The sequence below is a fragment of the Indicator indicator genome, chromosome 6 (genome assembly GCF_027791375.1).
Source record: "Indicator indicator isolate 239-I01 chromosome 6, UM_Iind_1.1, whole genome shotgun sequence".
Lineage (NCBI taxonomy): Eukaryota > Metazoa > Chordata > Aves > Piciformes > Indicatoridae > Indicator > Indicator indicator.
The window spans coordinates 22,239,955-22,253,036 of NC_072015.1; the positions used below are offsets into that span (position 1 = coordinate 22,239,955).

The 13,082-nt window shown below is 36.7% G+C and overlaps 1 protein-coding gene across 1 annotated transcript in view; it reads left to right on the forward strand.

Annotated features, from left to right (window-relative positions):
- Window positions 1-13,082, forward strand: part of ABCA13 (ATP binding cassette subfamily A member 13) — a 181,546-nt gene that overhangs the window by 145,228 nt on the left and 23,236 nt on the right. Inside the window, exons 50-51 of the mRNA XM_054381689.1 lie at window positions 6,533-6,683; window positions 11,196-11,330. Of these exons, the coding sequence (XP_054237664.1) occupies window positions 6,533-6,683; window positions 11,196-11,330 (286 nt within the window). The remainder of the gene's footprint in view (window positions 1-6,532; window positions 6,684-11,195; window positions 11,331-13,082) is intronic.

Sequence of the window (13,082 nt, forward strand, 5' to 3'; positions counted from 1 at the left end):
AATTGCAAAATTATGTTTCCTGTGTTGGTGAGGCTGCATCTCGAATGCTGTGTTCAGTTTTGGGCCCCTCAAGGACGCTGAGTAGCTGGACTGTGTCCCCAGAGGAGGACAACAAAACTGGTGAAGGGTCTAGAGAGCAAGTCCTATGACGAATGGCTGAGGGAACTGGGATTATTTATTGTGAAGGAGAGGAGGCTGAGGGGAGACCTCATTGCTCTCTACAACTATCTGAAAGGAGGTTGTAGTCTTTCTAGTATCAGGGGATGAGAAGCCCTAGGCGTGTAATTGTGCCAGGGGAGGTTTAGATTGGATATTAGTTAAAAAAAACCTTTGTGGAAAGAGTGGTCAGGCATTGGAACAGGCTGCTCAGGGAGGTGAGGGAGTCACCGTTACTAGAGGTGTTAAAAAGATGTACAGACATCTCACTTCATTTTAATAGCCATGGTGGTGTTAGTTTGATAGTTGGACCCGATGATCTTAGAGGTCTTATCCAACCAAAAAAGTTCTATGATTCTATGAAAATAATCTGTAATAATTTTTCATAAGATATCAGCCTTGAGACAGTATTTAAACTTTCAAGTTTTGTTTAGATTTTGATGGATATTTTTATCCAGATTTTAATGGGACCAGCTTTTGGTCCCACCTATGCATTCATGGCATATGGCTTTCCCTGCACAATGTGGTACAAAGTATATATTTGGGCAAATTATTTGCCCTGGTGTAAGAATTCCAAAATTTTGTTCTCTACTTGAAAGCAAATATAAAGTTATAAGAATATGTTTTATTTTCATGTGTATTGGAACTTATGCGGTATTTGACTACATGACTTTTGATCAGAGCCTCTAAAGATATATTTAAAAAAAAACAGTGTGGGAACCCAGACTTGGCAGATAATAAGATGTTTACTGATTTTCAGACTTGTATGGGAACAGATGGGAAAGTGTAGCGATAATGGAAAACTGTATCACTGGAATGAGTGAGAAATAGGTGTAGAAAACAGTCTGTGAAGGTATAAGATAAGAGTGATTAATAAACAGGTTGGTAGGTGTGGGAAGGTAAGTAAAGCATGTAAGCATGTCCTAATCAATAGGAGCTTGTCTACTGAAAAGGGTCTTTCAGCCCTTCTGCAGCAAGTGACCACTTCTCCATGAATCTGTGTCAGTGTGCTTGTACCCAGGCACATTGTCCTGGGACCCAGCTCGCCAGGTCCAAGATATTGGAGCTCACAGATTGAAACCAACAAATCAGAAAACAAACAAACAAACAAACAATCCTTATTAGTAGGCACATTATGTACCTATGGTTTTAGATGACTGATCAAACAAGGAATGACAGAGGATGATGGGGACAACTACCCCCCTTCCTGCAGTGGTTGCTGGGACTGGTGCTGCAGAGCAAACCAGGTGGGGCAGAGTGTTAATGAGTTATTCAATACCACACTGACATCATGATTGTTGTAAAAGAAAAGGGCTGGCTGGGGGCAACAAGGATTTAGGGGACTTGGAGTTCATCTTACTGAGATCATGAGAAATGAGTCTTGTTTAGAGCAGACAGTTTTAAAACAGGTGTTTCCTGATTTTTAAAAAAAGCAAACCAAAACAAAAGAACCCCAAACAAAACCTATGTTCAACCCTAACCATCTTGGAAGTGCATCTAGTTAAATAAAAAGAGCCTCACATGTTGAAAATCACTCCTTTTTTCAAAGAAAATAAATATACTTCTAAGTGGCAGCTGCCTTTCTAAAAGAGCAGAAGAGCAGACACACCACATTTTAATGTACTTCTAAAGAAATTGTTAGCCTGTCTGCTTTCATAACAAAAGCTTAGTAAAATGCATAAAAGCTGGATGTTATTAACAGTTTTCAATATCACTGAGATTCATTAAATGAGGTGTCATTAAACTGGAATGTTTACTAGGAAGGAGATTGTTTTGCTTTATAAAGTATGATGATATAAAACATTAGGAGACTGGCTTTTGAACAACATACAAAAGTTATCAGTCTTAAGTGTAACAGTTAACTGCATGGTCTGCTGATGTTTGGTTTTTTTTTTTTTTTGTGTTCTCTGTAGGACAGCTATTCCTCTTTAATAGTACAAATGGACTCAAATTATCTTACTCTTAGCTCTACTGCCATAACTAGATTGCCACTGGTGTGTGAGCTGGCTAAATGAAAGCTAGTGTATAAATGTAAGCACTTTTGTAGTTACATTTTGTACCAAATGTCTTGAAGAACTAAAGCTGGTATTAAATATGTACTAAGAAAAGCTGACACTTATAATAATACATAAAACAAAGGAGAACAAAGTGAGTACTCATTGTCTTTAGATCTCTGCTGTGCTGATGTATCAGCAGATATTCTTTATCTGTTCCAATTTTTTTTTTAATGGATGTTGGCCATTCTTTCTTTTCTTCCCTTTTCTATATCTGTGTCTAGACCCTTCTTAAGTGACTGTGTCTCATAAAGCTGTCTTCAACTGAGGAGGGTCAAGGACATCCTAGAAGAGAAGTGTCAAAATCTTTTAAACTGTCATGTCATGATCAGTGTGAAATAACAAATAATATGCTTTGTGGCTTACTTGCCTTTCTGGCACTCTATTTTTCCAGTCTTTTCCATTGCAGTTTGCTGAATAGATTTTACTTTAGGTTTATACTTATGGTGAAATATCACTTGTAGTGGTATGTGTAGAGAAAGAAACAGATAAGCTGGGTGTCATCATGATCATAGGTTGCCTGAAGCATTTGGCCGTATTCCTCATGTAATTAATTTATCTCCCATGAATTTCCATCTTACTTTTGCATAGAGAGATTCTCCATGAAAGCAATTCCCTGTCTGATTTGAATTGTGTCAATCATCTCAGCAGTTGGATTACAAAGTCATAGCACCAAAGAACTGCTTTTCAAAGAGGGGAAAGTAAAATATTTCTTTATAGCTAGAACTTGGACTCTTCTGAGGACTATGATATTCAGCTTGATAAATAATTTAAAATGTAATTTAAATAGCTTTACTTGAAAGGCAGAATAAATTTCCATCAAAATAATGGCTGAGATAGCTGTTGTAACACTGTAGATCAGTATAATTAGTTTAATTACAACTAAGCTATAGTTACATTAATCATATTTTAACTTTGAATTTTTGTAATGTTAGTTGAGCATTAGTATGCACTTAATTAAATGTGTAGTTGAGAGTACAACTACTTTTGCAATTTGTAAATTTGTATTTCATTGTGACTAATTAATATGATTTATATTTCTACAAAAGCCATCTTAAGTACTGTATATATCACTGCCTTTATTTTAGCTGCATGCAAAAACTGCCAAAAAAGCATTAAAAAGTCAACTTCCCCATTTATTTTTGTGTTGTTTTGTGTTCTATGTCTTAACTGGATCAGGATACGTAACCAAAGTCACTAACATAATTTAATGATAACCCTCACTCCATATTTTTGTCATAATGCAGAAAGTCCTGTATCAGAGTAAAAGTCTGGCTTTCCTTCCTGCAGTTTTTCGATATCACATTGGAATTCATTGTGTCTGCTGTGTTGTGGACAAAAAACTGAGACTAGTTGGAATCTGTACTTATATGTTATTCATAAAAGAAGCATATTCTTTCTTCCTTTATATCCTGTTTATATAAATGGCCTAAAGCAAAAATGCTAGCAAACTGATAATAAAGGGCAGAAAACAAATATCTGTTTTTTTCTAGCTTTGGAAAATAATCAGCATTTTCCTGAATGATAACCTGTATTTTAGAAAATATTGAAAAATATATTTCCAGTTTGATTTTCATAATATTGTGTATCACAATGTTTGTGAAGGAAGAAGAGAATTATAAACAATATAAGGAATGGCATCAAATTTTTTTGAATAAGGAAAAAAACATTTACAGTATGTCATTTAGTGAAAAGGTTTTCAGGTATCATGCCACCACTACTTTAAACATTAATTTTATTTAGACTCATGAAAATTAAATCTGAGAGATTAACTGAATTTCAAGAAAAAATAATTTCCAGAGATGAGGGCAGTTTTCTGTTGGAATATATGTACTGTAAATAAAACTATACTGTGTTCTTCTTTCATCTGTTCTTGCAGCTTTCAGAAAAAGCTTAGAATCTTGAAAAAAAAAAAAAACACCCAAAAATGAAGGATGATCTCTAGCCTTTTGATTTGGAAATATACTCAGTGATATTGCTGAGAGAAGAACAGACATTGTATTATACACACCAAAGAAGTCCAATGAAAGACCAGAATCCTCATATGTTTGGGTTTTTTTTCTTCTGGCAAGGTTATTTGGTACTTTGACAGATATGGAGATGTTAGAAAAATAGGGCCGTGAGTTCTTTAAAGACTACATTAGAATTGCTTTATTAATGGGAAATCACTAACTGTTCAAGATCAGCACTAAAGGTTAAAGCTGCAAGACAAGGGCCAAACTGAGTAAGACTATTAAATGGTCTACTCTCACTGCACTCTTCCTTTATGAAAACTAAACAGCTACAGGTGAAATATTGTTCATATAAGGGCATGTACTTTATGGGAGGCACAGTACTAAAATCATGTCTGTACAGTTAGCACTAGGGACACCGTTATTTTTTTTTTTTTTAACCTGATGCAAACTGAGTAACTACTGTTTAATATAATTGTAGCTAAATAATTTTAGGTTTTTTCAGCCTTGTGTACATATTGTTTGTTCTTCGTGGTATGGACCCATTACAGACTAGCTGTTTCTACCCAGCTACAGTACTCGTGCTGAGTAAATGTCCCTGAAATTACCCCTGAGTGTGATTTGTTCTCTTGTGACTGAACTTGGCACATTACTAAGAGCTCAGTCTCTTTTTTTCTCTAAACACAGCAGCTGCACCAAAATGAGATCTTGTTAATGTGCCTGAATCCTCCTAGTAAAACAAACCTCAGACACATCTCTCTGTCTTTGGCAGCATCTAGATGGCATTTCACTGTGGGTAGTGTTTTCCCTTATCCCCCGTTTTCTTTTTTTGCTAAGTCTCTGTCAAAGAGATGTCTACTGGTGGTTAATTTCCTTGACACCATCCAAACTTACAAATATATTAAAACTTTATACCTTTGTCATTAAGACCAAAAGACCATTCTAATTGATTCATTATAAGCATAATTTATCTTTTGATGCTGTGGTTCATTCTGCAAAATGCAGAATTTGTGTTCTCTTTTTCTCCCCAAAATCCTAAGCCTTGTTGACAGGAGACATATTTATAATTTCTCTAGTGCTGATATTTGTACATCTTGCATTTAAGACATACAGTTTGTAATGTATGTAATGATTAAATATATGATTAATAATATATTTAGTTCTCTTAACCAGAAACATTGAAATCCACTCAGAAGAAAACCATTCTGCTACTCAAAACCTTTTGAAAACTTTTTTCTTTCAAAACTCAGATTTTTTTTTATTAAGTATCTTAGTTTTGACAAGTCTTTTATGAACATGTAAATCAGCACCATTGAATGTTGAATTAGATGTTGGAATAAATAGGATAGATTTAGTGTCATTATGGGTAATGAGACACCCCTGCTTCTTAGCAATTAATGTAATTGCAGTTAATGCTGTGCAGCTACAAAGTGATGTCCAAAGTCTCTTAAATCAGGATCATTTACTATTTTTTCCCCTGTATTGTGTTTTAACCTACTAGGCATTCTGCATTTTGTTTTGCTCATGCTGTTCAGAGAATACATGCCTGCATATGTGTGTGCATAGACACACAACACAAACCAACATTTTCCTCTCTCAACTGCTGCCCCTTTGATATTGAATATGATGCACACAGTATGGTTTTGAAGTATGTTTCCTTAGAATAGGGTCTACCAAAGAGATAAGGGAGGTAAATCTGGTAGGAATTAGAATCATAGAATCAGCCAGGGTTGGAAGAGACCACAAGGATCATCTAGTTCCAACCCCCCTGCCATGGGCAGGGACAGCTCACACTAGATCAGCCTGGCCAGAGCCACATCCAGCCTGGCCTTAAACACCTCCAGGGATGGGGCCTCAACCACCTCCCTGGACAACCCATTCCAGGCTCTCACCACTCTCATGGGGAAGAACTTCTTCCTCACGTCCAGCCTGAATCTCCCCACTTCCAGCTTTATTCCATTCTCCCTAGTCCTATCACTACCTGATATCCTAAAAAGTCCCTCCCCAGCTCTCTTGTAGGCCCCCTTCAGATACTGGAAGGCCACAACAGGTCACCTCAGAGCCTTCTTTTCTCCAGACTGAACAGCCCCAACTCTTTCAGTCTGTAATTAATTAATTTCAGTCTGAATTAATTGTCATAGATGTGTTCTTCTCCTCTGTGATCTGCTCATCTTGACTTATGGTGGAAGTGCTAATCTGAAAGGGACAAAAATGGCAAGTGATTGTAGCAAAAAAATTCAAACTCCTTTATCTATAGACTTTTGGGTAAATGTGCTTCTCTTGAAGACTCTGTATCCCAAGGATGAAACCCAGGGCTCTGTGTTTCTAATTTTAAACAACATTCAAGTCTTTTGCTTTTTCCTTAAATAGGTCTGAAATGGATATACTGTCTGCTAGCTCTGAAGGCATTCTTATTGGCTATTGTCCACAGCAAGATGCCCTGGATGAACTTTTAACGGGTTGGGAACATCTTTACTATTACTGCACACTGCGTGGAATTCCAAAACAGGATATCCACAAGGTAATTATGCAGAACAGCTTTGCCTGGGGAACTGAAGCCATGCAACAGTTGGGCTGTGGCATTTATGAAACAATTATACTTATTATACTATGAAACAATTAGACATAAGGGAATGTCTAATGTTTCATCTTAACAGCCTTACTAATATTTTTTTTCATTGCTAACACTTTATTTAAATAATTTTTTTGTCTATTATTCAAGTTCAAAACAAAATAGCATAATTGAGGATAGAAAAATATCACTAATGAAAATGAAATCTTAGGCACAGAAACTCTAAAGGAAATGAAATTTATGAATGGTTTGACAACATCATTATCACACTTAGAGAACTGTGAAGGAATGTCACATGTTCTGAGTCATGCATGTCTGAAAAACTCTATATTGGATTGAACTCTGGAGGAATTAAAAATTGTTTAAAGATTAAACCCAATATCTGAGTGAAATGGAAGCAACCACCGATTTGCTAGTAAGTATCTTCAGCTTTGTGAGATGATTGCTGCATTTAAACTGCCTGTTGGGAGCAGTCCCTAAAATTTTCCAGCTTCCATACCAAGTCTGGGGTTGTCCAAGAAGAGGCCAAACCCATGTCAGAAAATGGAGAGCCTACTAGCATAGATAAAGGTGGTACCTGGGAATGTTATTGAGAGGTTTTGAATTTACAAGGGAAAGATGTGACTGTTCTGAGCAGCAAACAGTGCTCTTTTTTGGTAATGAGGCAATCACTCAACCTGTATCAGAAATTAAGTACCAAATGGATATAGAGTAAAACATGCATGTTTTCTGTCTGTGAAGATGGAAATTTCTGATCTGAACTGGACCTGAGCAGCTCAGTCTCTTGTGCTTAATTGCATCACTATTAAAATTGGAAAACTGGAGTGTCACATGCAATCAGTCCTGTATATTTCTGCTATATAGATTGGTCCCATGTAGTTACACCAGAACAGGCAAAATTTGAATTTTTCTTGTCTTAAGCTAATGACTTGGGTATTTCTTGATGAGAAACTGAGGCAGGGGCTGGAGAAAAGATTTTTACAAGTCTTTGCCCCTTCTCTTGGGCAATATCCTGCCTGGCTGGACTTCCAACGGACAGTTTTGAAAGTACATTATTGCAGGCTGATTAGAAATCATCATACAGTCTTTTATTTAGTTTGCTCTTCAGTAGTCTTCGGTGGTAGTTTTTTGCCTCAGAGTACTAACAGAGTACTGGAAACTTGAATATGTTTCCCTTGATCTATAGGAAATGTATTAAGGCATAATGGTTATTGCACTAAACTCCTCAACTATAATTACCTGTTTTCTCCATGAAATGACAGCTCCTCTCTAGCAGATGGGTTAAAAGCCTACCATAATCAGCATCTGTTATGGTAACACTTTAATAGACACAAAAGTGGCAACAGATGCTGACATCTCTAAAGCTTTGTAGTCATCCAAAAGGCTCACGTTAAATATCCATATACTTCACATATGTTATTGACTGCTTTTGGTCCTAAGTGTAATTTGAAACAGGAATCAAAGTTTGTTTAATTATGCATCAGTGGTCTTACAATGCTCTAAACATATCTTTTAAACTGTTCTGTCTTATAATTTTCCTAAGCAAAACCAATATATTCTTTTACTGCATATGTTCCAATGGTCCACCACATACTATAAGTGAAGCAGTTTTTCAGATACCCTAAGGAGACTGCAGAATAGAATTTGTTGCCATATACTTGCGATCAAAGGTCTCAAAGGGCTCCTGCAAGCAATACTTAGCAAATCTGGTTTACCTTCATCAAAAACTGAAATGCACCTATCTCAGAGGAAAACAAATGCTTTTGTCAGCAGACCCTTCAGGCTGTGTGGCACTGCTGTCAAGTGTTGAACAGCTACTGTGTTTCAATTCAGGAATGGCTAGTGCCTGGAGAAAGTGTGCATTCTAGCTGGCTGTGATGCAAATAAGGCCTGGCAGTGCTTTGGAGCAGCAGTTATATGTTAGCCCTGTTGAAGTGCTAACTTCAAGGATCAGATCCTTTGCCTGACATATTTATCAGCAGCAGCAGTTAAGTGTCTGACATAAAGTTGAGTGCACTTAATGTTTCAAAACAGTAATTAACGGAATGAGAAAGGAGGAGGAAAATGGGTCATTATACAAAGCAGGAGGTGATGTTATTCATCAGTATCTGTGCACTGAATGCTTGAGTATGGATCAGAAAGTTGGGAGAATTCTACATGTAGAATAACAAAGTTGGTTCTTTTTAATGCTTTTTCCTACAATGAGTATTCTGATACATGATTGACTATCCTTGGCAACTACAAACTACGGTAAGACTTAGATTATTTGAATTTTTTTTTCTTTCTCTCTCTGACAAAATTCCTTGGCTTCTAAATTCTTCCCTGTGCAGCATTCACTGTCTCTTTCAAAGAATAGCATTTTGCTGACTTAGACTAAGATTCTTGGTAACACTTCAAAGCAGTCTCAGAAATAGTGGTTCTGGTCATAGCTAGAGGATAGTTTTCACTGCCTTTCAGCTGTGGTACATAATCTCATTTTCCTTTTTGTTTAATAAGTCCTGAAGCTTGTTGTAGTTTGCAATGTATGCTAATTTTGTTGCAAACAAGAGATAACACATTATTTCATGTTCTGGTCTTAATTTTTATGAGCTTTTCTTTTCAATTCTCTATTGTCCCTGGACTAGTAGGAGCATAATCCCTCTGTCACTAACATGCATGTGTTCCCTGTGGTAGTAAAGCTGAGTAAATTTAGTAGAGTGGATAAGCAGTCTATCACATGCTTTAGAGGTGATCACTTTGCAAGCTGTTTTGATTGAAAAAAAACCCCAAAACACAAAAAGCCGATCAAGCAAAATAAAAGCCCAATGAACAAACCTAACAAAACAAACAAAAAAGTTCAGCTACTATATCTTAGACTATAGCTTAGATGTTTGATAAGTTCTAGTGCTATTCAGTGTTTGAATTTGCAGCACTTCTACTCATATAAAGCAATAGTGTCCTAACAAATGTAAACCACTGTGAAGTAAATCTGAAATAGCAGAAGACTTGAACATTTCATCTGTGAGTGGTTTAACGGCTGTTGATTAAGCATTAAAAAAACCCAAAACCAATAAAAAACAACCAACCAATCAAACCTGCTTGCATTTAATGTAGTAAGAGTAGTATTTATGACATGCAGGTTTCATCTCAGAACATGAATTGCTGTCAATTTATATATGAAAGCACACCAAACACAAGCAACTGTTTAACATCCATGCCATGAACCACACTAGAACACTGCAGATCCTCACTATTGCAGCATTGTTCCTGCTTATAGAGAACTTGGTCTCAGAAGTGTCTCTTATTTTTAATATATAACAGTGAAAAATCCTGCTAAAGAGATCATTAATATCTTAATAACTTCTTAAGGGATTTGCAAAAAACTCTCTTCTAAAGAAATATGATTATGCTCCTGACAGTTTATTTGAAATGGATGGTGAATATTAATTCACAATATTGATTGTCAATACATTTTTCCTGTTGGATTTTCTGAATTGATTTGAGACTGTCCATCTGATCTGATTATTCCTTCCAGTCCTTCCTTACGTTTTGCTGAAGATAGTGCAAAGGGAAGAAAAAGAATGCACCATAATATTGGGGATGCTTTGGCATGTTTTTCTCAAGTAATAGGGCACCATGCATCTATTTTTTTTTTACAAGAATTTCCCAGCCACAGTACATACAGGTTGAAGACATATTGCATATTTGATCACCCCTTGTTGATAGAGCCACCCAGCATCATGACACTAAACACCTGCTGATTTGCAGGGTGCATCTGACAGTGATGAGCAGAAGTGCTGTTGTGTCTGTCATGTTTTTGCTTGAGGTCTTTCTGGATGGTTCTGCAGTGACAGTTGAAACAGCTGGAGAAAGGCTTTTGCTACATTTAAAATTCTACAGCACCAGTACCTGAGGGATCCTTGTACATTAGGACAGCATAAACATTTTCTCCAGCTCTTCTCATGTGCCTGCTCAGCCTACTTGGATCACAACCAAACAGGCTGGGTCAGCTTACCCCTCTCAGTTATTAGAAAGGTATAGTAATTTAATCCTAAATTACCTTTTGTCTTTAGGAAACTCTAAATCTGAGGATTTAAAAAGAAACCTGTGACTTGCTTTACTGCCATTTCCATCTTTTTCATGGCTGATGTAGAATTTCGTCTTCTGAATTTTCAGTTGCTAAGACGTTTTGTCAGATAAGTACTGGAGAACAAGGTGGAATGAAGAACATTGTAGGTCATTGGCCCATCAACACAAAATGAATGCAAATGTCTGTTGCAAGCAATGACAAACCCAGATTTTTTTCTAGAAGGAAATCCTGATCCTTTGTGGAGAACTAAGGAGTCCTGGAGCAGAATTTAATAATGTGCAGGGAATGGGGTAAATAAGGAAATAACATATATAACAGTGTTCTTTCAATCTGGGCACCAGTGCTACCTAATTTGGCTCATCTTTGCTGGCCTTCAAATTTCTAAACCACAGGTCGCAGAGGATCTCATTAATCGGTTACACCTCGGTGCCCATGCTGACAAACTAGTGAGAACATACAGCGCTGGCACGAAGAGGAAGCTCTCTACTGCTGTAGCTTTAGTTGGTAAACCCCAAATACTTTTACTGGTGAGTAAAGATAACAGTCTATGATGAATGGGTTAAATTGAGTTTTGTCCTGTGTTTGGCTCTAAGTTGGGGAGTAATTAATGCATAGATGTACAACTGTCCTCTTTGTTCTAGTGTATGAACACTTATTTTATTTTCCAAGATCCACAAAAATAGAAAGTGAAGTTGTTTATTCTTTTTTTCCCCTGTCCTTTATTTTCCTCCTTTTTTTTTTTTTACTTTTTTTTTTTTTTTAACTTTTTTTCCCCCATTGGGGTAGTCGAGTGATCAGGGAGGAAAATAATAAAAAGGATCCTAAAGACACACAAATGGCCAAATGGATATGTAATTTTAAAAATGTGATTTCCTTATGTGAGTACTGTCTACTTTGTATGTAACATGAAGAAATATGTATGGACAAGTCTACTGGCTTCTTTAAGAAGGAAGATTCTTATTTTAATGTATAGTTTGAAGATGGTCCTATTATTGGCCCATCTTTTTCAGGATATTCATATTCCTTGATATATTATGCACCATAAGTCTGGCTAGTTATTTTTTTTTTTATTTTATTTATTCACAAATCACACAATCAAATGAATACTGCACTATATTAATATGAATTATATATTACATATTGTTTTGATGCTTGCATCCTCAGCTCATTTAGGCTTGAAACTTTCTAGTTTAAAAAATGTCTTTTGCCTATTTTTTCACTACAGAAGATACATTTCTTAGACATTGGCTAGGAAATACTAATCCAGTTTAGCAGTAGAATAAACCTGTGAGGGAATCTGCTTCCCATGTTGGGGGAGGGAGAGGGTGGGGGGAGAAACAGTGCTTCCAGATCACAGGCTAACCAGAACCAGGTTTCATATTTCAGATCAGACAGGTTTGATGCTTCTAACTCCCTATCACTTCTGTGTTGGTTTATTTATCTGGATTTTATGCTTAAACTGTCCTTGGTTCAGTTAGTAAAAGGAGGAGATAATTTTAAATCAGTGCTTTTCCTGATCTTAAAATGTTTTAATTGGTTTTTAATGTCTTTATGAAAGCATGCCACTGCAAGTATCCATTTCAATCTACTTGCTGCAGGGCGCAAATTATTGCATATGTAATGACAAGGGCAAAGAAAAATGTCTTCACATGTCAAATGCTTAAAAACTTTTGGCTGGCTTTAGAAAGCTAGGGAATGTTTTGTTTGCCTTGTTTCTTGAGAACTTTGCTTGAGGGTTTCAGCTGGAATTCTTTGATGCAAATACATTGGCCAAGGCCATATCACCCTAATAGCTGCTGACAACCCTCTGAAATATAAAGGACAACTGGAAGAGTTTCCTTCTCCTGGTTTTGTAGTGACAAAGACTCTCTTTTGACCATCAGAAATCATACCTTCTGTTTCCATGAGTAGATGAAGTCAGAATTTGATTCAGTGAGGACAGCAGGATTAGGTAGGAAGGGAAAATGTAGGTTTTGTAGCTGCACTTCTTCATGAAAGCCATGTGAAGGGGAAATGGATTTGTGAGGTGGTTTGCATTGGGCAGCACTGACTAGGTGGTTATTTAATTCTGTGGATTCTCCCATGTGGGTGAGAGTTCCTCTTGAAGAGACTCTGGGAGTAACTACTAGAGGACATCAAATCCAACTATACACATCTACAGAACGGGTAGTGCAGGCAGCCAGGAGTTACAGGACTTTTCCAGTCATTTGTCCTCATGATAGATGTCCATGTATGGAAGAAAAGGGAATCAAACCCTCCCAGAAAGTGAAGAAAACACC